General features: G+C 38.2%; 3 protein-coding genes and 1 long non-coding RNA gene across 12 annotated transcripts in view; 2 read left to right on the top strand and 2 right to left on the bottom strand.

Annotated features, from left to right (window-relative positions):
• Positions 1-145: 145 nt before the first annotated feature.
• On the top strand, positions 146-5,291 carry LOC135131223 (E3 ubiquitin-protein ligase Siah1-like). Of its 2 annotated transcripts, XM_064058843.1 has the most exons (6): positions 146-374; positions 908-958; positions 3,075-3,362; positions 3,512-3,687; positions 3,799-4,055; positions 4,103-5,291. In XM_064058843.1, the coding sequence occupies exons 3-6, from the start codon at positions 3,101-3,103 to the stop codon at positions 4,281-4,283; spliced, it is 876 nt and encodes a 291-aa protein (XP_063914913.1). In that variant the 5' UTR covers positions 146-374; positions 908-958; positions 3,075-3,100; the 3' UTR covers positions 4,284-5,291. The 2 variants fall into 2 exon arrangements, with proteins under 2 accessions (XP_063914913.1, XP_063914914.1); XM_064058844.1 differs by lacking the exon at positions 908-958.
• The window catches only part of LOC135131228 (uncharacterized), a 31,761-nt gene continuing 9,034 nt past the window's right edge, over positions 3,237-25,963 (bottom strand). Inside the window, exon 2 of the long non-coding RNA XR_010280899.1 lies at positions 3,237-3,732. This is a non-coding gene — a long non-coding RNA (uncharacterized LOC135131228). The remainder of the gene's footprint in view (positions 3,733-25,963) is intronic.
• On the top strand, positions 7,753-15,860 carry LOC135131215 (nuclear factor 1 B-type). 6 transcript variants are annotated; one of them, XM_064058826.1, is made up of 9 exons: positions 7,753-8,464; positions 10,262-10,417; positions 11,224-11,599; positions 12,648-12,713; positions 12,885-12,929; positions 12,984-13,139; positions 13,203-13,399; positions 13,461-13,805; positions 13,865-15,860. In XM_064058826.1, the coding sequence occupies exons 1-9, from the start codon at positions 8,384-8,386 to the stop codon at positions 14,234-14,236; spliced, it is 1,794 nt and encodes a 597-aa protein (XP_063914896.1). In that variant the 5' UTR covers positions 7,753-8,383; the 3' UTR covers positions 14,237-15,860. The 6 variants fall into 6 exon arrangements, with proteins under 6 accessions (XP_063914896.1, XP_063914895.1, XP_063914894.1 ...); XM_064058825.1 differs by having other exon boundaries at positions 12,834-12,929; XM_064058824.1 differs by having other exon boundaries at positions 7,754-8,464; positions 12,828-12,929.
• On the bottom strand, positions 16,135-17,988 carry LOC135131201 (uncharacterized). 3 transcript variants are annotated; one of them, XM_064058796.1, is made up of 3 exons: positions 17,889-17,988; positions 17,741-17,830; positions 16,135-17,681 (listed from the first exon to the last, which is right to left on the bottom strand). In XM_064058796.1, exon 3 carries the CDS (start codon positions 17,676-17,678, stop codon positions 16,326-16,328), a length of 1,353 nt encoding a protein of 450 aa, XP_063914866.1. In that variant the 5' UTR covers positions 17,679-17,681; positions 17,741-17,830; positions 17,889-17,988; the 3' UTR covers positions 16,135-16,325. The 3 variants fall into 3 exon arrangements, with proteins under 3 accessions (XP_063914866.1, XP_063914867.1, XP_063914868.1); XM_064058797.1 differs by having other exon boundaries at positions 17,737-17,955; XM_064058798.1 differs by having other exon boundaries at positions 16,135-17,693; positions 17,741-17,955.

Here is a 25,963-nt window from a genome sequence, read left to right as displayed (position 1 = left end):
GGTTTTCGTGATGACTTCATCGTTTAGTAGAAATTCGCAAGGATTCAAGATTCACATCTGGCGTGACGTCACAACTAGTGCGACCGGTGCTGGTATGCAACGAAAAATGACCTTAACACAATTTTCCAAATTTCTATGATTCCAGAACTGCTGTGAACTGTCATAATGTGTATTATGGCGTCAATCTTTGCAAGAAGATTGGAAATATTTTGGTGAAATACAAAGTTAGGAAGCGTATTTGTGTAGAAAAACTTTATCAAATTATGGTGGACCGACCGAATATCCGCAGACGAAAAATAAAATTTCGTACTGACGGTTTCAAGATATAATTTTGGTTAATCATTGCTAATCCCTAGGAACATTATATAAACAAAGTAAGTAATAATGATTAATGTGTGTCGTGTAATAATAATATTGTAGCTGTAGTATGTAACTGTGTGCTGGTTTTGGTTATTTAGAACCTCCATGTATACCATACAATCCCTAATTAACCACTGGTCCCTATGTCAAGTCCTGATGTCATTTTAACCCTTACGTGTGGATGGTTTATGGAAAAGGTCTTTGGCTCGCTTAGTAACAAAATTATACTTGTTTACCCGCATGTATTTCCATTGTCGTATGCGAATTACGAAAAATAAAGCAGTTGTGAGAGTATTGATGATTTTTTTTACATGTTGACAAGTACATAATGTGGGTTTTGCTCACAATATGTACTTGAATAATTCTATAGCACGTTTTTGTGTATATAGCACATAACACCAACAACATGGTTTAAGACAGTTGGCGTTTTTTTTTGCTAAAAATTTCACACGCACCTTGAGGTGACTAATTTTTTTTCTTGCTCTAAAACATCCATGTGTTTTTGTTTCAATGTAAACTTATAACTGGGTCTTTCTGCATGTTTTAGAGACAAATTGTGGGGGATGGATTAAACACAGTAGCTTGATAATTTCTCAGGGTAAGTTTTCTGCATTGCAACGCTTCTAACCAGTTAAAATCATTTGTGAGTCAACATTGATTGTCAGTTATCACTTGGCATATAACATGATCAAAACGCTCTTCAACAAGAAAACACTTTAACATTTGTTATGGTTAACAATAAAAATAATAAATTTAATATTTTGTCAAATGGACGGTGAGTATACAGTTGGCCAATAGATGTCGCCAATTTCTAAAAACCAAACAAAATTATATTTTTTTAATTATTTATTGTCTAATATACTGACACAGAACCCAAAAACCCTAAATAAAGAATTAACATTTATTAAACAAATATAAATAATTTTGTAAAATCACTAATTAGAAAAGTCATAATGTCAACAGAGGGCGCTCTAGTTGTAGTGTCGTCCATTTTGCGCATGTCAAATTTTTTTTAAGCTCATAATTAAAAATTTCATTTTTAAAATCCAAAGGGCTTAACAGCTTTAAAACATGTTTCGAGTGATTCTTTCCATTGACGAAAACTGTCAATTATTACTCGATGAATTGAAAATCAAGGACTTAGATGAAGCTGCATCAAGTAAGTCTGCTTCGATATTTTACTAAAAACGAAGGTTTACAAACGATAAATGGGCTTCGAAATAAGGGTTTTTTTGGTCATTTTACATTTTCAATACATTATTTATTACCTGGAGAATTTAATTACGTTATAGATGGAAGATTCATAATTGTATTGGCGTCGGTTTTGCGCATGTCATACTGAAGAAACTTACAATAAAAGTTTCATTAAAAGCAAACATTCTGAAAGCAATATAATGTGGCTCTCTGTCTCTGTAAACGATATTAAGAAGGTAGTAATTCATGATGCGATAATGCGCCAGCAAAATTATTCTTACCTCCGTTCAAAGGGTATCGATAATGTTGAATCCGAAAATGTTTCCAAATTAACCTACCGGTATTAATCCTTTTTTTTACGATGTTCGTAGTCATATATTTGCCCTATATTATCGACATTTATTAAAATTGTTCTACACAACCTCGACGTGCGTTGTCGTAAAACAATAAAAATATCAAGTTTCCAAATACTACAAATGCCATTCCAAAGCAGACAACCGAACTTCAGACTTACAACGCAGTTATTTTGTGCAGCAATCATCCAGTATCGTTCTCCTGGTATGTGAAATATTAAAAAAAAAACCATTGAAATAATTGAATTTTTCTAACGTTCAAATTTGGCGGGAGCCCCTTTGATTTGTAATAGGCTTTAAAGCATTAACAAGATGGCGGTGCAAACGAAAATATAACGACGCTGAAATACGTTTCGGGAAGTTGTAGTCGAAAACGTGCAAATAACATAGTTTGAATCAGTTTATACACAGTTTTTTCGTAGAAACAGTGTATTATTAGCTGAGACAGTTACCGCACGAGGGCGTTGCGATGGTGGTATCGGCCGTGCGCATGAGTGGATTTAACTAACCTCCAAATTGAAAAATTGAATTTGTTTAAATAAACAATTGTTCAAATTTTGAAAAGTTATGCCTCGATTTAGGTACCGCGTCAACGAGACCCGCAAAGTTAGATTCGCATTTTTTAATACCGATGACAACGTCGAAAGCCCCAGGAGTAAGTCAGCTTTAGTGTATTACATTTAGTCCAAAAAAGGCGATAAAAACTTTAAACTAGAGTGAGTGAACAACGTTTTTTGATCACTTTTATGACGTTTTATAAAAGTGAGTATTTGTGATTCTTATTTAGAAAAGTGACTTTTGCGGCAGTATTTTGTTGCAAATACGTATCAGTTTCGGTTAACAGCAATCACTCTGTGGAAACAACAACGCTCGGATATGTCAGCATTACCATCAGCTATAGTTATTTAGTGATATGACTCAGTAAGACATTAAGAGGGGCGTAAGTTCACTTAGTCTACCATACTCATGCCATACCATACCATACCACACTAGTATTGGTTTTGTTCGCGTTGAAACAGTCTCTTGTTAAAGATGTCTGATTTTCAAAAACCTCGAAGATTTATCAGCACAGTGTATACTTTGATGCCTGTGATGCCTTTTCCGTTGATCTCGCCGATTGGTATAGCCCTGCATATTTAAACTCAGTTTTTATGTTGTTTGTTACAGATTATACTCTCAGCCCTCCTAGAAATATGGCTCAAGTAATTGGTCACAAAAGACGTGGTATCAGCAGCGGAGAGAACTCGGCTTCATCCAGTTCTGCATGCCAGTTACCAACCCTCCCTAGCGGTACAACCCCGGGAACCCTGACTGATGAGTTGGCTGCTCTTTTTGAGTGCCCTGTTTGTTTTGAAATCGTCCTTCCTCCGATAATGCAATGTCAAGTTGGCCACTTGGTCTGTGCTAGTTGTCGCCCGAAATTGTCTTGCTGCCCAACTTGCCGTGGAACACTCGGTAATTTTTTTTTCACTTTTCAGTATTTTGAGTATTAAGTTTTCGCGGAAACCAATCAGAAGGGGTTATTGCTTTAGCGTTACTTGATGAGGTCAATTGGATTTTCAAATGACATTGTAGTAAAGTTTAATGTAATTTTTTCTGTTTAGGTAACATTAGAAATTTGGCGATGGAAAAAGTGGCCAATAACCTCATGTTTCCCTGCAAACACAAGTCCACGGGTTGTAGGATGTCCTTAGGATTGAACGAGAAAGCCGAGCACGAAGAGATCTGCGAATTTCGCCCTTACAGTTGTCCTTGCCCCGGCGCATCGTGCTCTTGGCAGGTAAGTTGAAAACTTTTCCGCTGATTCAGCGAATAATTCCGATATCTGTAAAATGATTCTTCGTATAGTGATACCGCATTTTTTCGTATGAATACGTATTTCTTGTAACAGGGTCAGTTAGATAAGGTGATGGTTCACCTCCAACACTCGCATAAGAACATCACTACTTTAAATGGAGAAGACATCGTTTTTTTGGCCACCGAGATCAACTTAGCAGGTGCCGTCGACTGGGTCATGATGCAAAGTTGCTTTGGGCACCATTTCATGCTCGTATTAGAAAAACAAGAAAAGAACGACGGACATACCCAATTTTTCGCCATCGTTCAGTTGATCGGATCGCGCAAACAAGCAGAACACTTCGCTTACAGGTTAGTTTGGTTTCCGTGTGGATTTTTGGTGATATTTGTTGGTTTAGATTGGAGTTGAATGGGAATAGAAGACGTCTTATCTGGGAAGCAATGCCAAGATCCAGCCATGAGGGAGTGGCGTCTGCCATAATGGCATCTGATTGCTTAGCTTTTGATAACTCTATTGCGCAGCACTTTGCTGATAATGGGAATTTGGGAATAAATGTTACCATTTCTTTAGTATGCTAAACAGTTTTTAGTTCAGTTTTAGTTCGTATGGAACAACTAGAACTTACGTTATAACATACATATCCTATAATATTATTGTTTTATTACTGTGTGATAATAAGTTATCATTTTGTTTTCTTTAACAATATTTTGAAGTTACTTTTCTTTTGTACTGAATAGTATATAACGAATGTGTACATGCTTAAAGTACATCGTCTTTTGCTAAGTTGTGGAGTTTAGGCAATATTACGCATTAGTTTTAAATATTAGTTTGTTTTACCTATGTTTAATGGATTTTGTTAATGAAATAAATTAAATCAAAATCAGTAAATTCAATAATTTATTACCTCAATGTTGACACAAGTCAAAAATAGTTGACTAATGGGAGATCGTTCAATGAAAATGCAGCAACTAATATATTGTGATAAAAAAGTACATTTCTCTAACAACTACTTAACTGTGACAGTTTTGCTGTTTTAATATGTGTAATAGTATTTCCGGCGCCATTATTATAAAAAGTGTTAATTGATTAATTTGCCCCTCATTAGTGTCAGTTTCTCTTCAAAACATGTAATATATTTTTCACTTTCCCTCTTTTTGTTATTTAATATTTAGTGTATACCCGTATGATATTGAAATTTAACTTATGTGTGTTCAGTCTGTGGAATTCGTTTGCTAAATGGGTTTAGTCTTAGTTTGTAATAAGTCGTTATTTAATAGTTGTTATATTAGTTAATAAATTTGTCCTTGTAAATTTATAATAATGGGCACTTATTATTTGATAACTATTAGACTATAAGTAGGTTTTTTCAGTTACACGTTCGATTTCCTACTTAGCTTTTGCTTTTGTAAAATATGCAATAAATTTTGTTTAACTTTGTAAAATGCTAATATTTTAATTCATCCCGAATTCATAAGTAACGTACCGTGTACTTGTAACGACATCGAGTGGCAAACGTGTGCATAATGTTTGTGACGTCATGTAGCTACGACACTGGCACAGGTAACTTAATACACGTATTAGTTGCACTTATTTTTTTTTTTGCTGTAATTTTGTTGTATTTGTTTAAATTTTAATAATTGCGGAAAGTGTGTAACAGGTTCAGCTGCAACTGATTGGTTAAAATTTCTTTTCTTATTTTTTTACGCTAATCGTGGTTTTTCTGTTTTTAAAATATGTACCAGAGCTGCTACATTTAGCCATTATTTATTTGTTAACCTAAGGTTAACATCCTTAATCGATGACACAACAAATCCAATCTTTGTTCTCATAGAAATTCATTTTTTGTATCTAGTGCAACAGTTTGTTGATTTAATTTTTGAAATATCGTTTTCACACAGTCGTGAAAATGCCCCTAGAACCTCAATTTTTTTAATTAACCATTTCTTTTTTGTTACACAATGTTTCAATGATAATTTCATATCTTTTAGTTAATTTGTCAGTTGAACGAGGCATCACACATGTAATAATTGTTTATTCCAACATAAATTGCGAATACTAACAGGCAAGAGGGTTCCAACTTGAAACAATATGACATGTCCTAATGTTTTCAAACTCTTAGATATTATGAATCAGTTAATGTAACAAAACTTTTATCATGTAGGAGTATGTTATTGTTTTAAATCAAAACTGCAACAAAATTTAAATAAAAAACCATTTGGGAGGGGCTTTTGTCCGTCAAGTAGTTGCTCTGGTGCTGTACATACCCCTGGTATTTCTGTAACGTTCAATGGACTTCCCACAGATGGCGCTCAAATCAGCTTACTAACATTTTCGACTATCCAAGCAGGGTGTGTTTTTATGCTAGCTCTAGATATACATGAAAAACATTGCAGTATTACAAATTTTGGGAATCTCAAAAATATGTCTCTGTATGTTTTGTTTTTAACAGAGAAAAAATAGGCATTCACACAATAAATCTTATTTAACTTGGAGTCTTAGATCATTTTTAATGTGATTGATTTGTTCATCGTGTCCGTTTGAATATTTGTAAGCCATTAAAATTGTGGGTTTTAGAAGTTTATACACTACAATTTTAAATTAGATAAATACAAACAAGTGCTATTTATTATTACCATTATATATATATATTAGGAGGTGCGGTACGGTACGAGGTAAAAGTCTCCCGGCGTGGCGATCATGCGAGTCAAGCAACGCTACCGGGAGTCAAAATTTGCATGGGACTAGGCTTTTGGATTAATTATTATTATATTTTTGTAATTGTAAATTGTATTATGCTCGAAGTTCGAATCGAATGAACTGAGGTGTGATGTCAAACACCCTCCCCACACACATCGACCGAAGTTTAAAAGTTTGACTGTTGAAGTTTCCTAGGAACCATTAGCAGTGCCTGTCGAAGTTTTCCATTCGGTTAGTAAAAAAGTCAAGCTTCTGTCTGAGAAGTTTCGACATAGTAGGTTAATCGTTTTTGACGAAAATCGCCAATAATAGGGGGCTGACAGCAGCCTAATAATAAATATGAGGTTCTAATTTCAACCTGAACTCCTGAATCAAATTCAAGACTGAATCTCGGTGTAACAGGGATTTCCACGCCCGAAAGCTACGGTTCGACTCTAGGTATATCCACAAATCAAAATAAGGATCCGACAAGAAACCATCCGATAATAACTAGGTAATTAAACGACAAGCATTTCAGCGTTCATTCAAGAATTGACGACGTATGAGCGCCGAAATTGGTTCGATAACTTGTCGACTAAAAATGATACAAATTAAGACGGACACAAAAAAAATCGTAGTTTATTGTAATTTTGAACTGTACATATGAAAGTTTTACGAGTGCGGTCCGTGAGGACAGAGCGTAAGTAACGCAAAAGTTTTGGTCAAACATCGTCTTTCTTTGTTGTAGAAGTCGTGTTTATTCGAGCGCGTGGAGTACGCTAAACGTACGCATTGTGTGTAAGAGGGATGAAAGATAAAAGTGGGTTTCTGGGTCAGTGGATCTCGGAAGGTTAGGGTTGAGAAAGTCGAAAAGAAGAAGAACGTAGTCGGAATCGGAATTGATTATTGTGCGTCGTGCGTCTGCACCTAATGTCGACGATCGTTGTCATTCGAAATGCGCCATTCGTGCGATTTAGGGGACGTGTGCATCAGTACGACGTTATTTATATTTAGGGCCGAATAGGCGCAATTTAGTCGAGGAAACGTTTTTAAAGTTTGATCATCGAGACGGTCAAGCCGAATATATGCGAGATGATAATAGTATACCGCATAGTAGTATGGGATGGCTGGATGGATGCAGGGATCGTAGTCTCGGCATAGAGAAATATATAGTTATAGTAGTATATAAGGGAGAGAGGGATCGGAGAGCTTGCCAAGAGCAAGAGCCGTAAATCTGCGGTGGTGCATTTCGCATTTGCATCATGGCATGGATGAAGCGATCGTTACGACGGCGACGCTGGTAGTTTGCGTCGCCGCGTTCCGTCGATGGCAGCACCAGTCGATCGCGTTTGCCACTAAGTGTGGTAGTGGTCCGGCGGCAAAGCACATGACGGCAGAGGAAAAACAAGATGATACGGCAACGGCAGCGCCCGGACGCAACGAAACGTCATCGGCGTCGTAGCAATATATAAATACATACGGCGCTGCCGACGTCCCGCGTCTTTTATTAATAGAGTAGCGCGAGAGGCGAGAGCGGGGTCCTGCAAGCGAACGGACATTTGCAGTGGAACCAGAGCCTAGGTCTTGGGTTTGGGGCATGATCGTGTAAACGTAGACGTTAGCGGGTCGCGGCTGGATGCTGATGGCATGTGCGAGACTCTCGTGGTGATGAGTGAGTGTCGTCGGAATCGTCGGAACGCCAAATTATCGACATCTACAGCAGTCTGCGGGACGACGGTGGATGGTGTCCGCGTCCGCGTCCGCAGTGCGCATTAAGCAATCAATGAGGAAGCTGCCGGTGGCAGATCGCGCGATTTTCTCCCGTCCGGGCACGAGAGTGCGTAATCCCGCTCCTGGCCTCCCCGTGCTGGTGCTCTTGGTCCTGGTCTTGGTCTTGGTCCCGACCTTGGAGCAGTTGCGCTAGCCCGACGCCTTCGTTCGTTGGTGATGGGAGTCGGCACGCAGCGCGCCGCCAGCCGGTGACGGTGACGTGACCTGAGGAATGTTCATCCCCGACACGTTGCGCAGCTGCATGGTGGAGCCCGATGTGTCCTCGTATCTCCAGACGCCGTCCTCGGGACAGGTGCCTACCCGCTGCTACCCTCCTTACTCCCCCCGCGCCGTCATGCGTGATATGTAATTAACATGATTAACATGAGTGTTATATATTCTGTTCTGTAAACTCCGGCTCGGTCGGGACAGGGAGCCTAACCCCAACCCGACCAGGCTGAGGTCCTCGATGTTGACATGTTTGGTTGTTACTGACTGTTATATATTTTCTTTTCTTTCTGTTCTGTTTTTTGTTCTGTTCTGTTCTGTTCTGTTCTGTTCTGTCTGTCTGTACATCTCTGCACCGTCGTACTTATTATTATTATTATTATGTACCTGTTGTCTTGTGCGATGATGATTGTTTGCTGCTCTGTTGCTCGGACGCTCGTCATATCCTCCATTGCTCTTTTCGTTTTGTTAATCCAAAATTCACCGCTACTCCTCGCTAGCGGCTAAAAATACACTCGTATAAATAGGCGGAATTCAAAGACCACGACGAACGCGTCTATCCCGTGTAGACAACTCGAGGACCATCTGCTCGGCTGACGATGCTCTGTTGCACTATGTGACCGCCGCCGGCCCCACAACCGCCACCCTCGAATACGGCCACGACCACCCTCCAAAACAAAACAAACAAACCAACTTTTCGGACTTAAGTACATACGACGGCGGCGGCAGCCTTACCATACCGATTGATAATCCGAGCCGATTAAGCTCGGACATTTGCAACCGCATCATCGCCAAATACGACCACCCTCCCGAACAAATCGACTTTTTCGCACCTGTGACGATCCGATTTTTTTTTATCGTCTCGGCTCTGTTTTGCTCCCCGACGTTCTATTGGATGTTCTCATTTCTTTTTTTTTGCAAAATCGTCCTTTAAGCTCGTCGGACGCCGCAGTACGGGTGCATTTAGCCGCCGTTAAGCGGCGTGCGGTATGTACCTGCATCGTGCATCCTGGGGCAGAGTGCCAAAAGCTTGCAATTTGAATACAATGAGCTTGTAGAGTGCTAAACGAAATAATAAAATTTAGCACTTTACGAGGCTCATCGGAACAGAATTTTAGATTAAGGGTTGCGCCGCATCGTGCGCACTCGTAGGTCTCGTAGGGACGAAAGGCCCGAGCGTGGCGGCGGCGTTCGAGTTTGGGGGCGGCGGCGGCGTCTCAGGAGCTTGCATTGCCCGTTGAGTGTTATTTGGTTTTTCCGATTCAGCGTAGGAACGTTGGAAGCGTCGGACTCACCAACATATTTAAATGCACTATGTCGCCGCATTTCGCGACACATTCTCATTCGTTTGTTGTTTGTGCAATGCAGTTGTTGTTTTATGCATGCAAAGTTTGTACGTGACCGTACGTGCCGTTATTGCCGCCGATGGCGATGGCCCCGACGTTCACACCAAACACCACATTTTGACCACCTCTGCTGCATCCTTATTCTCTCTATCATAACTGCAATACTCTGTAATATCATGCAAACCATATCGATTAGACTCTGTAGACAGAATTTTCGTCTCTCTGTTTCGAAAACATCCACTGCAGACTCACTGCAGCCAATAAATTAAATTGATTTGCTCTGAATGCTTCGAGGCAGTACGTAAAATCGATAAGTCCGAGACAAAAAAAAAACAAAACAAAAAATAAAAATAAAATGAAATAAAATATAAGAATTTTTCTAAACGGAGGGACGCTGTGTTTAGTATTTGAAGAAATGTCATTGTTTTCGTGTATCGAGTCCGTTACTAAAGTTTGTCAAGTTTTTGCTTAATAACACTGTATAAAATAAGAGGTTCTGCGCCATTTAATAAATTCAAATGTGTCCGTATTACCAGGACGAGTTCCACCCATTCATCGAGGCACTCCTGCCTTTTGTCAAGTCCTTCTCGTACACGTGGTTTAATCTACAAGCCGCAAAGAGAAAATACTACAAAAAACACGAAAAACGGATGTCTTTGGAGGAAGAGAGACAGTGCAAAGAAGCTTTGCAGGTATTTATTTAAAACAATCTAACAGAAAATGTAAGAAAAAGGGAAAGAAAAACGACGATCGGTTATTTTTCGTTTCGTAAGAAAAATCGCGCGTTGTCTGCAACGTTGACGATCGCCACGTAAAAACAAAACACGTTTACGTAGCGGTTGCCAAATGTCATTAAATAATATAATACTAAATTAAACGTACTAATTTTCTTTTCGAAAAAATATTCAGTTGCTTCGGTGACACTTGTCGTATTTTAACTGTTTTACAGTTGCTATTCAAGAGCTGATTTATTTTTACTTCAACTGGTATTATATAAGTGGACTCTGCTGCTTTGACATTAAAATAAACGAAACATTTGCAGATTGACATTGATTTTCCTTTAGAAATTATTTTCGAAATTAGTTTTTGCAAGTCAGTACGTATTTTTGGAAAATAGACGGTCTGAAAATCCGCTCGGTTTTGTTTATTAACTATTTTAATCTATCTTTTGTTGCCTGGTAAAGTTTCGAAAACATTTCACGCGCACCGAACAGTACACGTTTACGGAATTTTCGACAAGTAGATATTTGATATTCTAAGAATCGGGCAACTCATTTAAATTCCCTTGTTTATCATTCCGAAAACATTCGAAATAGGAAAAGGCGTGTTCGAGGAATATTTAATCTTTTCGATAGAAACTAGGCTGCGCTATCGCGCCTATTCATTCCGTTTCGTTTCGTATACATAGAAATATTTTCTCTATATAGTTTCGAGTCCCGGGTTTTTGGGTGGAGCTGAAATAATTCAAGCCGGTATTTAACATTGTTGATTGTTTCAGAACGAAAAGGCAGAGGTTAAGCAAAAATGGGCGTCCCGTCTGTTGGGAAAGCTCCGGAAGGACATCACGCAGGAATGTCGCGAGGATTTCGTGTTGAGCATAACCGGAAAGCGTCCTGCCGTCTGCGTGCTTTCCAATCCCGATCAAAAAGGCAAAATGCGCCGAATAGACTGTCTACGACAAGCGGATAAAGTATGGCGCTTGGATCTCGTTATGGTGATACTTTTTAAAGCAATACCTCTAGAAAGTACGGATGGCGAAAGGCTCGAGAAAAATCCGGACTGTTCTCAACCTGGACTTTGTGTAAATCCATATCATATTAATGTGTCAGTGCGAGAACTGGATCTTTATCTAGCCAACTTCATCAACAGCCACGGTAAATAAACACTCCGCTTTTATTGCCACTCGTTGTAGTCTTGTTTACTATTCATTCAAGCAACGCCACCACTCGCTCGGAATCAGATCGAACTTAAGCTCCGCCCCTTCGAACCACGTTGATCAATTCGACTGTACACAATCTTTTTCGATCTTTCCGTTCTGTAAAAGACTGTACGTAGGACTCCGGGCGCGACTTGTAAATTTGAAAATTTATCGGCCGTTTGTCCATATCTTCACGCTTCGCGATTTTCTCGATAAATCGCGAATCGATTTATGCCCATATCGACGCTTTGTCCCTGAATTACTCAGCCTTTCCCGCAGCATCTTATGATCTGGTGAACAGCCATGAGGATGCCAATATTGGATACGTGCCAAAATGTGCTTGTTTTTTTATCTCTCGAACTTCGATAGCGTAACTTGTGTCAAGGAAAATGTTAAGAGAGTATTACAACACCTTTTCGGCGTTGCTTTTTTAATTAAAGCCGCGGCTTAAATTATTTTCCGCAAAGAAAGGTCGACGCTAAAGCCTATTACGTTAATACGCGTTTGAATAATCGGACGGCTCGATTCGCGATTTTTGGAAACTCGCCCAGACATTTAAATCAGTAGCGTAGAACACTTTGTACGCTATATCTCATCCAATTTTATAAACATTTCTGTAATTTGCAAAATTTGTTTACTTTTATAAATAAAATACGTTTTATTTATAACGTCGACGACAGGGTTTTTAATTTGGGAGAAAATAACGCCGCCGTAATATAATAAGTACCTAGTTTTAACGAATCGATCGTAAATACAGGAAGTCATTTCGACCAATTTTAGCGATGCATCTCAAAACATGTGGGTCCTCATAAAATTATTATTAAAAATAGATCACGTCTTTTATGAGACAAAATGTTCCTCGTAAATTCCACGTGTAGATACTTTCTAATTATACATCTTCTTAAAAAAGGTATGGCGAGATATAAAAAGAACGACAAATTGTTTTCGAAATAAATCTCTAAATAGGTACTTTCTTTCGATTAAGGTCTCATTATCTCTTTCAGAAATATTAAGTGGGGTTTGTTATAACAATAACAACAACAAAAAAGAAGACGACCGGAAAAATAAAGGTGAGTGTCCTAAATTAGCTTGAAGTTATAAAGTGTAAGGTAATTGGTAACAATTTCGTAAGATTTTGCAAATATCCTCAATGAGTCATAAAGTTAAAATGAAATTATTTCCAGTTACAGGTTACACCCACAATCCTTACAACGGTGTAATATGTAATGACATTATATTAGCCACAGGAGTATTTTCATCAAAGGAATTATGGAAGTTGTCCAAATGTAAATTTTCTTCAATGTACCGTCAAATTTCTCACTAATTTTGTATATTTTTAGCTTCTATATTGCACGAACTGTCGGATCCTCAACCGACGATGAACAGTGTCAAATTAGAACACCCGGCCTATTATTGCAACAACTACTCCGAGCAGGGCCCCGTTGTTGCCGATCGAACAACGTCCGTCGACGCGATGGTAGTATCCGCAGCCTACTGTAAGTTCTTCGAAATACCGTCGATCTCCTGATATTAGCTGCCTTTAACGTATCTACTTTCAGCCATACCTCAAAATACCACTTTAGTGTCTTCCAGTTCTCAACCGAATCCAAGTACAATATTTTATCAACACAGTCCGGAGCAACATCAGCATCAGCATCAAAACCAAGTCAAGTATCCCGAAAACGGCCACGACACGCTGTCAGACTTCGTGACATTCGTGTGTCAAGAGACCGACAGCAACAATCAAAACGCACAAGTGAGAAGCGTCGTGACGCACGTCGTCGTGGTTAATACACGTTTATTGTATTTTTATATAGATGCAAACGAACATGTCAAGAAGTCCGAAGACACAATACTTCCCGTCGACGATGCTACCGCCGCCGCCACTACCCCCGATGGCGAGACCCGTGGCGATAATCCGATCGACGGGCGACGTTACCCTCAGCGGAGGGACCAACTCGCCTCCGGCGAGCATAACGCCGCCTTGTAGCGAAGCCTCCCCCGCCGACGATGTACCGGAGATCAGCTCGTCACCGCCCCTCAGTCCGGGCAATCCCGATCGCCGCAAATCTCCAACACAAAGAAATTCGGTGCCGACCAGCAGCCCGTACTCGCCGACCCGGGACTACTCCTTCAACCACTTTCATGGGCAGCCGGGACATGTTGGTAGTGTAAAAGGAGAGCCCCTAGAACCAAAGCATGACGTTCGTGTTTGTTTCAGCTCTTCAGCTACCCCAGTATGAGCGGGATGTCTGGAGTTATCAGTCCTACGAATCTCAGCATGTACTCGCCCAGCGTGAGTACGTCCAGAGGTACTCCGCGTTCTAGCAGCATACCGAGATGGAGCACGCCGCTGTTCACATTGGACCAAGAGGACTTTAACATGATAGCGCATCAAACGAACCCCGAGTCCAACGCGATCATTCTGATGGACGACGGAACGACGGCGACTTCCAGTTCAGAGCATGGACAGTGCTGCAACAGTGCGAATCTTATGTGCGATACGGACCGATTCTTTCAAGCGGGCGATGCCTTAGAGAACTCTGGGCCTCGGGAGTCCGACCAGCTGCCCGCCGCACCGAAGTCCCCGTGATCGTCGACAAACTGCCTTATGATCTTGCAGCTTTCTTGCCAATTTATGTGTGATGATTATGTTGGATTTTGATGATTTCACGCGACTCGGTGCGCAACTAGGCTGCTCAAGTAGCGTAGTCGCCTTAGGATAGTTATTTACTTGTATACTTATACTATAGTCCGGTGCCAAGACAGGCTGTGTGATGATCGTTCGCGGATTTGGACTGATCGCGTACGAGCAGACACACGGTGACGCGGTCAGTCCTGCGACGGCCTGAATACGTTGGTCAAGTTAGTTACAATTCCGTTCCTATGTTGGGTAGAATATCCAGCGATGCTTGTCTTCCACAAACGTGCTTGTCGAGCGAACAAGCAATGAGCTGGGTCTGTGCCTTAGTATTACAATAATATTAAACTGTTACCGTAGCTTAGTTAGAAACGTTATAACCGAGCTTGCTCACAGCGCAACGCCAGCTCAACTGTATATTACGACTATACGTGAGTTGCCAGCTGCACCAAATGGCATTATAGTTCACATGTATATAACATATATTTATATACTACTGTATATTACGTCACCACGGCCCAACAGTCACCTTCTTAATCCTTACACAAAACAAAATCGTCTTTCGTTCTCAAAAACTCCTCCCGAGTCTCGAAACCCCACAAGCCTCTCTTTCGACTCCGACCGATTTTTCGGGCTACTGTTGGCGTCGTCGTGATCAGTTGTTAATTAAATCTACTGTGATTGAGTACCTTTAAAGCAGCCGCGGCCGAGCGAAGGGTGCGACGGACAGGTCCCGGACGTTCCCCAGGTCACGCTCATCCCGACTCCTTTATCTTCTCATTTCTAGTCGCGTATGGCAGAGTGACCCCGACTGATGTACCTATCCCTCCGCTCTGATTAACAAGTATTGCTCTTCTGGGCACTCTGCATTTCGTTTACCTACTTCCCTAAATCTCCCTAGTACAAATTTTTAGACCTTCATTGTCGACGAAAACATGGAAAAAGCTTACTTGGTTAAGAAATATACATAATAATGTGATATATGTACACTTACACGACATACGTAAAGTTCATCGAATCGTGCATCCATCCATCGTAACATACAAGTCAATAAAACTAACTCGGTGTATGACTCTAGATTGTTAGATTTTTATACTAAATTTAAAAGGGAACGAAAATAATAATTATACTTATACCGACGTAAACTTTGTCGATTTATTTATTTAATACGTAATAATCGTAGTACAATTGTTTTAAAGCTTTAAACATTAATATACTTAACCAGGTCTGTATCGATATTTTTTAACTAATTCAAGCTTTTTAATCACTAATTGTATTAAATAATTTCTAAACACACGTGAAGATCTAATAATTTGGAATATTTATTAATGTACTCCAATGTTACAATTATACCGTAAATAAATAACAAAAAGTATTTGTTACTTACGCATATACTTATAGAATCGGGTGATATTTAACCAGTGCCATTGATATTTTTGATTCAATTGTTGGACGTGTAAACGTCAGTAGTGGTTATTACTATTATTATTATTACAATTATTATTAAGTAGTATGCTTAACAAAGCGATTGTATGACCTTAATTTTAAGAATAAATCAGAGGGTTTATTTAATAAATTCGATTTTTATTTTCCCACAATCACTCATTAGTTATTATTTACAAAAACCTTCAATACCTACCTACTTCACCCAAAGAAAAAAATTTTTTTACAAAAGTAGCACATTCAATACCGAAATTTTCAAAATAGATATGAAAGATTTGTTCGTATGCGCCTTTGCGTTAATTGAACGAAAATACGCATCTACCCCTGCAAAACTTACGAAGTTACCATAACCTCGACCTCTTCTCGAATTCGAAAATTTTTAATAGAAGGATAAAAAAACACAGAAATGCATATTAATTCCAATCATTTTAATTACAATGAAATAATAAAATAAAAATATCACAAAAAGAAAGACATGTTTAAATAAAAAAGGAAATAATAATACTCGACGTTGTCAAATAAAGTAAAATTAATAGATTAGTGAAAATCTAAATTTAAGAGAATTTTAGAAAAATAGTATGTACACAGTGTCATAGAACTACTTAACGCGAAGACGAGCTCTGTCCACCATCCACTGGAAGTACCAATGTGCCTTGTTCTTCTTGAAACTGGCACGCCTCTTCTGTCTCATGTTATCTCTCGCTTCATGCAAGTTGATGTACCACTGCCCAGATATATTTCGCTTTTTGTTGTGTTCTTCAGAAAATTTGAAGCGCTTATGTGCAGGAAAGTGTTTTCTCTCTTCTCTGAACATGTATTTCTTATTATTACTCTTGTTGAGCTGTTTTTTCGGGTACTCTTTAGATTTAAATTTGTCTTTTCTTTCGCCAGAAACATCCTCTTCCGACGAAGAGTCTTTTCCTTTCTTGTGGGAAACTTTCTTGTCATGCTTGGGTTTTGGATATTGTTGCTTTTCTTTTTCCTTATTGAGCTTAATCTCTTTTTTCAACAAATCGTGTTCTTTTTCAATCAAAAACTTCTCCTTTTGTTTCAAATAGTCTTCTTTAACTTTGAGTTCCTTAACTTTCTTGTGGTAAGTTTCGTCGGTATTCGTATCTCCGTCGTGCGGTTGATTTTGTGTTTTTTCGTCATTTTTATCGTTTTCGGCAACTTTGGGCATCGCACGGTCACGAATTTTTGCGTGCTTTTCGTTAACATCGCAATTCCCTTTGTTACACTTAGAAGCTGCGTTTTTATTTTTATTAAGTTTATAATTAGATTTGAGAGTTTCCTCTACACTAAGGTCATTGTCTCTGACGGGAGTTGTAATTTTGTCATGAAATTCGTTGTCTTCTTGCAGTTTGGCGATTTTATTTTCCAGTTCTTGCAATTTTAGACTTTTACGTTTTGGACTGAATTTGCTTGGAGCTTCGTTTTTGACGTTCTGTACATGGGAAAACACAAACTGTTGCTCAGGATCAAATGCATTTAAATCAGAAGCAGCCTGGAAGTAGTGCTGGACGGCTATGGAGAAGCCTACCAACATAATAGCGCAAACGGCGCTGGTTGCGAAGTATAATAACTTTTCGATTCTCTTCTTTTCTTCTGATGCTAGATCGGACGAAGAATCTACCGGTTCCACTACTTCAGGTTCTTTGACGATTTCGGGTTCTGGTTCCTTGATAGGTTCTGCTTCGGACGCTTTTTCAAGTGTTTCCTCAATTATGTCATCTCTGTCTTCAGGTACTTCTTGCTGAGTCAATTCTTCTTCGTCAGTTTTGTAGGAACAACCACTTTCACTAATAACGCTAATACTGTCTGTATCTGAGTCTCCATGAGGTTCGTTTTCGGTAAATTCTTGTACTCCGCTAGTGTCCTTGAGTTGGTTGTCTTCATTTGAGTCAACGAAAACCCATGATTTTGTCAATTCAGGGCTACCCTCTTTACTCATTGTCTAAAACGTAATCTATTTATACCATCACATAATTAATAAAGACGAAAAAAAATACCTACAAAGTAACAATATGTCAACTTTCTTTGTGTGCCAATTCACGATTTGTACTTTGGTAATTCATGTAAGATGGCCAACTTTGCAGCTACAAACTATGTATACGATATTAATGTTCCGTTTACGTAAAAATTCACTTCATTCTACACTTACGCGAACATCAACAATGAAACTGCGTTTTTACTATTTGTTTATTTTCATACACTGTCATTATCAGCTGATGTGGTCGTCAAGTTAGAACTCTGGATAATAAGAACGTGGTGATGTTGAGCGTATGAAGTAGATATAGTGGACAAGAGGTGGCAGCACAAACAATAAAAGCACCGTTTATTGCGGTATACTGTGATTGTGAACTGTTCTTACGCGAAAACTAGCAATAATTAGTAGTCGATAATAAAACGAGTTTATAATTGCTTTTAATCACACATTTGTGTACAATGTAAACAATTTAAGTGTGCTCTGAGCACTGCTGACTGAGTACTTTTCTAGATACATAAATAACAATGTATTTTTAAGAAATATTGTTTTAATTTAATTTAATCTAATTCGATTTTGTGGCAACATCGTTACGGAGCTGTTATTAATGTGATCAAATAAAAACAAGTTACGTGACAATATGTTATCAAAATATATTAGTAATGTGATGGAAAATTATCTATGGTGTTTTCGTAATGGAAGTTTCATCGGAGTACAAAACCGATGAGCAAATTAGATGTAATGTAATTACATAATTACATATTTTGGGAATTATTGGTCGTCGAACACAATGTGTAGTGCTTCGATAAATCGATAATGTTTTAGAAAAATTGAAATACACATTATTTAAAGTATCTATTGTTGTCTTCGTCATCGCGAATTCTTGTCGTGAGATGCTTGGCGGTCGAGCAACTGTAATAAAAATTATAACTGCGATAATGGCTTCCAAGTTTACAACTACGAAGATGTTTCGGAACAAGACTTTAATGAAACTACTATATATTTATCTAATTTATGGCGCATACGTTCAGTTGATGATCTTTCAAACAATTAAAATTAGCTTAGAGGTGCGATGACGGCAACGCTTTTCTTAATGTTAAGCAGCAAAGACAAAAGCACGTTGTGGAATCGAGGCCGTGGAGTTGTCGCACTTTTCTGTACAGCTACGTAAAGCGTTTCGAAGTCCTCGCTTTCGGTCGAGTGTTTACAAGTATTGGTTAAAATGTTGGTAAAAAATCGTGATATTATTAAGTATAACGTGCGTCTCATACCGTGCACTAAATGAACATGGGACCATTAATGTTGGAGAATAGATCACCAGCTGTCAGGTAAGCAGCAATCATAGGTTTTACCTGGTCGGCAAGCGGCACTAAGAACTTCCACGCCCACTGTATCACAATCGCTCTCAACTATGCGGGCCACTCTACACTACACAAATTAAACGACCTGGTTGGCAAAACATTAAATACATAATAATGACCCACAACAATCAAGCCTTAACGATTCGGTAACATTAAATTAAGGAATGCACCAACATGCAACTCCCAGCCATCGCTGAAGCCAGCCACGGGAAAAGCTAAAGTGATGATGTTATTAACAATTTTTAATTCATGCCGCGCTACGAAAACAATAAATTTTCATCGTCTGCCCCCTGAGCAGCTGATCGACTCTCAAATTGATCGCGTGTGGCTCGGAACCTTGTTATAAAAACAACATTGCAGTTGTCTATTTGTGAGCGCGGACGATTTACATAAAAAAAACGACACGACGAAAATCTAGACGTCTTGACACACGACAATTATCTTCATCCTTCAAGCCAAAAACCGTTAAAGTGTGATGTCACGGAGGGCTTACGCAAGAAGCTGCTTCGGGACCCGTCTTGTCCAGCAACAGCGTCGTCAAATAGCACTCCGACGAGTACCTCGCGAGGCCCACGTTAGCGGCACTTCGAAGTCCGGTGGAGTGAGAAAATTCGAAATAAATGAATTTTTTCAAAAAATGCATATGGGACGTAGTGAAAAATTGAGCTTTAGCCGAAATTGAATAATATAAGTTGAATCGAAAATTATGGATTGTTGATGGGCCTGGACTGAAATCTTTTGTATTAACGACTCTGGAAAAATGTTGGAATGAAGTCAAAAATACTTCTGCAGCTTGAAGTAGAAAAAAGAACTTTTTTTGATAATTTTTCAAAGTAGGTACTCGGGTACTGAAAAATTGAGCTTTCGAAAAAGTTGCTTAAAATTCCCCAAAAAATTTTGAGTTCTCGACGTGCTGATTCAAGACATATAGCGCAATAATGGTCTGCTCGGTCCAAATACTGATTTGAAGGTGACATTTTTTAAAAATCCTAAAAATTGTCATATTTCTTATCGGCGATTCTGGACGAATTGAAGGAGTTTTCGAAGAAATGAGGCTGAAAGTAGCTTCTGGAAGTGGGAATCTACAAAAAACCCTTTAGTTAATTTTCGAGGGTGGTTGAAATTGAAAAATCGAGTGTTTGAAAAAGTTGCCTTAAAACGTGAGATGTAGATCTCCATGTGCTGATTCAAAAAATATAGCGTGTTGATGGTCCCGGTCGAAATAGTCCATTTGAGGGTCATATTTTTTTTTAATTCTAAAAATTGCCATACTGGCAATTCTGGAAAAATGGTAGGAATTTTCGAAGAAACGAAGCCCAAAAGAACTCCTGAAGGTCGAACTCTACAAAAAATCCCTTTAGGTAATTTTCGGAGGTAGTTGCAAAGTGGTCAAAAATTTCATCCTAGGAAACTGAACTTTTGGAAAAGTTACCTAAAATTCACCAAAAAATTCTGGGATATAAATCTCAACATGCTTATTCGAAAAATAAAGCGTGTTGTTAGTTCCGGTTGAACCAGTTGATTTGAAGGTCAAATTACCTAGCGATTCTGAAAAAATGATAGGAATGTTGAGAAAATGATGTCAAAAAGACCTTGTGGAGATCGAAATCTACAAAAAAATGTATTTCGATAATTCTCGAAGGTGCTCGAAAAAAGGTCAGAAACAGCTTGATGACGGTCCTGGACTAAGAATTTCGAAATATTCAGTTTGAGAATCAAACTTTTACAAAATCCAAAAAAACGACATATTTCATGAAGCCAAAAATAACTTATCAAGGTCAAAATCGACAAAAAAATCTATTTATATAATTTTCGAAAATGCCTGGAAGGGAATATTCAAAATTTGAAGTTTTGACAAAGCTGTCTAGTAATTCTGGTACATATCTTCGGTTTCAAAATTAAATTTTTAAAATCTAAAAACTGGCTATATTTCATTTTAGCAGTTCTCGAAAATATTTGGAATTAAAATTAGCTTTTTCTATGGAAGAAGGATTGTTTTAATTCGATGTGGTCTTGCAATTTAAGATTTTTGCTGGCAATTATTTTGGGAATAATAATTAGAAGTAATTTTGTAAAGTGGGCGAGTAAGCTGGTACGTCGAGAAACTCCATATACATCTGTCATCTAATAACAGAATTTTTAGAGGTATGGCAAATTAGCCAAATTACTGTCGTGACCTTATTACCTTCACCTACCGGTAACACCTGTTACATTTGTAGCATGTCATATACGTTCTCTAGAATATCACTTCTCAGTGATGAAAAGTAGAAGATCGAAAGGCGTTACGTCGACCACATGAGGGTGAGAAATTTATTACATCTTACACTCCCATTCCATTCAGTTGCTTAATTAAAAAAATATATACCGAATTATTTTCTATAAGACTAACCAGCAATTAGCCCACAAACAAGTTTCCGAGTCCTTTTAACGTCTGATTTATAGAATCTTCATAAATGGATAATTACCTTTATGCGATTATGTTTGATATTTTGAAATAGTTTGTCGAGATTTTAACTGTTGTTTTGGCGAAATCAGTTTTTTAGGTACGTTATCAAGGTTATGGTATGTCGTTACATATTTACATGTGCACTTTGTTGTTGTTATTTTATTTATCGATTTATCGCATGCACTGTAGATAACTTCTTTCTCATGACTAGTAAAGTGACATATTTTTAGTTTTATCTTTGTCTTACATAATTCTCGTTCCAGTATATATAGCATCGCTCGAGTTCCATAAATACGGTAGTTCATAACGAAATAAAAGCACAGAACCTTCGAGTATCACTTTCCGACAATACAATCTTCAACGAGGACGTTCTGAAACGAGTTTGAGTCGCTTTTTGACGTTCAGATAATTCATTGCAACGTCTAACAAAGTCCCTTCTAGCTAATTTCCCATCTAATTAGTCATAGATGAGTCGGAGCGCTTAATGCATCATCAAACGTAAATCTGTCGACGTTACGGCTGGTCCTAAAATTTGAGCGCTACACGTTGTTTTCCGTGGTGGAATATAGGAAATATTATTAGATCAACGGGCTGGGTCATCGTTAGACAGTGTATACCGTGATTTAACGCTTTGTCCGCCTGGAATCGGAACCTGCTTTATGTGGCGCACTACACACAGTTAGAACCCAGCACGGCTAATTACCCTTATCTGCAGATGGCATCTGTGCATGCGAGACCTCGTAACTCCTATCTGATCACGCTATTCCTATTTGTAGACTAAAATAAATTACAATTATACGTACCATACATATGCTTTCTGTCCAATGGTATGTTAAATAATTACACCGCAAATAGAACCCCTAAACTACCATTTGACGAACCGAGCGCCATCTTATGGACAGGGACGCGGCAACGAGTCACTTGCGCCATCTTGAGAACAACGAAAAAAACTCAACTCAATTTTAATATGAATTAATTTTATGCTTTTTTACACTCTAAAACGCTAATAAGCTAATGAAGATATTACGTATAGAGAGTCGCCACGCAAGGGGAAAAAGCAAAAAGCGCTTTCCGTTCCATGGAATGTGAAAGAGTGAAACGACTGAGGTGCACTTTATATATATATAGATATATTAATAATTATCCAATTTTCAGTGGCTTTGCCGTTGATTGTAGTTGAGGGCCTCGGGCGGTAAATCAATCACAGTTTTGCTTCATGGAACATTATGGAAAAGCCTTTTGTTGGTTTAGTTTTTGCGGTGATGAAAATTTTGCAACGGACTGTGTATAGATGGTGCTCATATATTATCGCTAATACCAGTGATATTATTAATGACACGGTGGTTATAACATGCCAGAGGCAGTTGCGGCATGTAATACATTTCTTAGCAAGTGTCTGTAATGTGTTTTGCATAAATGATTTTGTCAAAAGCTCGCTTTGCTTGGTGATAATACCGTTTTTATGCGGGTTATATAATTGGAGCTTTAATACAGGTTTGTCACTATTTATGGGTCGAAATTCTTGACGCGAGGTTTATGACTTTATTATAGTGAGAGAACGTTAGAGTTTTATTAGAATGGCGTTTCTTCCCATAGGAAATCGGCGTCGAGTGGATCCAGCGACAACTTGTTGATTTGTGGTGATACTTAATAACTTTTTGTTCTTGTAAAGTCTGAGTAACGATCACATTGTGCCGAGAAAAAATCGACTTCTTTGTACTCGAGAGACGGAGCTACTAATCAGTAGCCTTTCTCATCCCGACTAAATAAAACTTGTCATTATTTAAACATGAAAGTGCGGTATTTCATTGAATAGTGAAGAGGATGGCCACCCAAGATGGAAGACGGTCGCAATCTACTGTCATTTTAATGTCATATCCATCATCAATCTATTTTACAAATTATTATTACGGACGAGTAAAACTGAATCGGTCGTTAATGTACCTGTGTGTTACCGACTCGTCGTTACGTTCTGTTTTCCCTTCGACGAAATGGAGATTTCCTTTGGTCGAACGTTTTCACGCTCTTTTGAATAAAATCGTTTACGAAGAAACAATATTTTTGACAAAGGGACAGACTTAAGAAATCCCCATTTTCACTCCTGTCACTTTAAATTTTCCCCCCTACTAGTTCAGCTAGGCCGAATGGACGTTACATTGGAAAACTGTTCCTGGGGGAAAAATAAAAACATAACAGCCTTTCGCTACTTCACGTCTTTGCAGTCACATTAAGCTCTAAATGCATAATGACTGACCTTTTTCTAGCTACATTTTAAAACGAAAGAGGGGTAGAGTATTCGGTATAATCATACGTATGTACCTACATATACTTGCACGTATTAAACAATCAAATTTTAAATAATAATTATAAAAAAAATCGCCAGAAATTTTTGTTCAAGTATAGTTGCGTTACTTATTTTAAAATTTAAGAATGCCTAAGAAAACTAAAGCATTTGAAAAGTATATTCAATTATTACCTGCATAATAAATCAACGGGAAGAACGTCTGATCATTAGGTTTGCTAGATGAAACCTAGCATTCACTTCTCCAGCAAAATTGAGAGAACATTGACCTATAATGAGTTCTACGAGGATTCATCAGGAAGTTTGTTGTGGAAAGTAAAGCATTGATTAGTTATCAAATGTGTTTGCAACAATTAATAATCTGGCGATTTAGGTATAGTTACACAAGTTTTATCAACTTTAAAATTACAAACTGAATACAATTAATCACCTGATGCACTCTGTAAGTGTTTGTTGCGCATGTGCACGTGTGTTTAGCAAGAAACTATTATTGTTGTCATTTTATTAACAGTGAAAAAGGATACTCAACAACTCAATTACTAATGGTTTTTGCGATGGTCCGCTAAGGACGACAAGATTAACATTAATACTTCCCAAATTTCTATTTTCTACATGTAAAATTCCTATGTTCCAAAAACGATTATACACCCGGTATTTTTTGAACTTTTTTGTTTAATCCTATCTCTACTTGTACAGCAACAAGAAAAAAAGATAAATTGCATTTTTTGTGCTATGAGTTTCGTGTTCATATTAGTACGTATCGTTTACTGGTATAATTGAAATGGAACGAATTATAGATTTGAGCACCAGGTATATAACGCGATAATCTTCGATTTGTTATGGGATGCCGAACACAAGTTTTATGGTATGCGGTGTCATAAGTTATGTGGGGTATTAGGTAAGCTATTAAATGGTTATTATGTGGTCGTAATAGATTATGTCAATATAGAGTCAGAAAATTTGTTCTGTTCGAGAGTGGACCAGAGCTGTTTCAGAACGAGTTAATGAGAAGGGTCCAAGCGCAAATTCGGATCGTCTCGATGCCCGAGGAGATGAGGAATGGGGTGTATTAAAAAATAATGATAGCGTCTGGAAGTTGAAAAATGATTGATATCGCGGTTATTTATTGACACATATTTCAAGGTGTCACATGTCACTGTCGTGTGATTACATATAATTTTTCTTTCAGACAAAGGGCATTTTAGAAAAGTCTGGAAATTTTGAAGAGCGGTAATTATAGGTCGCAAAACGGCAAAACGCCGATCTTCCGAGTATTTGACAGCTCATAAATGTGGTAATAACGTTTTATTGAGCTCGGAGTTTGACATCAAGGTTGAATTATGGTTTAAGCTAAACATCCTAATGAGGACCTATTGGCGGTGTTCTCTGTTGTGATGTTTAGAATGCCATAGCACGCACAGCTCTCGTCTCACAACATAAAGACACATGTGCTTAAAACACCTTTACAGTTTCGTATAACCATATTGCTGATTGTAAAATACAAGTTAATTGGCTCTATTTGAATTAAATAAAGCGAGCATGATTTATTTCTTATCGATTTACAATTTATAATAACTAGACGCTCAATTGATGACCCAAAATCTGGCTTAAATCACCGCATTTAATTAAAAAGTAATCCGGCAAAGAAACGTTTCGAGCACTCAACATTCTGATATCCTGAATTATTTATATCGCACGAGAGTAAATATTTGGAGATTGGACCCATAAACTATTCTATTCTAATTCACATTTGGTGACTGGGATATTCTAACAGTGTCATTTATAAACTTCCAACTTGTATTAATGTTTCCACTACTTTTTCACATGTCAAAATACTTTGATATATTACTATTGCATATCGCAGTAGCAGGAGAATGATCTAATGATCTATAGCTCAGAATCACTCCTACCGTAAGCGGCATTCTTTGTAAATCAATCAATATTAATATGTACTTGCTTGCCGACTTACTTCTTAAACGAAAGATATTTATTTTTATGCGGACGCAATCACATCAATACCTCACGAACTCCAGGAAACCTGCCTCTCGCCACCACAAAAGCTATACCGGGTGGCTCATAAATATCTCCCCTGCAGCGCTAAATCCCAACGATCTACGACACAAGTAAACCGCAAATACTATTT

Source organism: Zophobas morio, unplaced genomic scaffold, assembly GCF_036711695.1.
Source record: "Zophobas morio isolate AGI-343-1 ecotype UQ-CSIRO unplaced genomic scaffold, CSIRO_AGI_Zmor_V1 ptg000019l, whole genome shotgun sequence".
Taxonomy (NCBI): domain Eukaryota; kingdom Metazoa; phylum Arthropoda; class Insecta; order Coleoptera; family Tenebrionidae; genus Zophobas; species Zophobas morio.
Note: the sequence above shows the minus strand (reverse complement) of the source record. Positions and strands in the feature narration are given on the sequence as shown.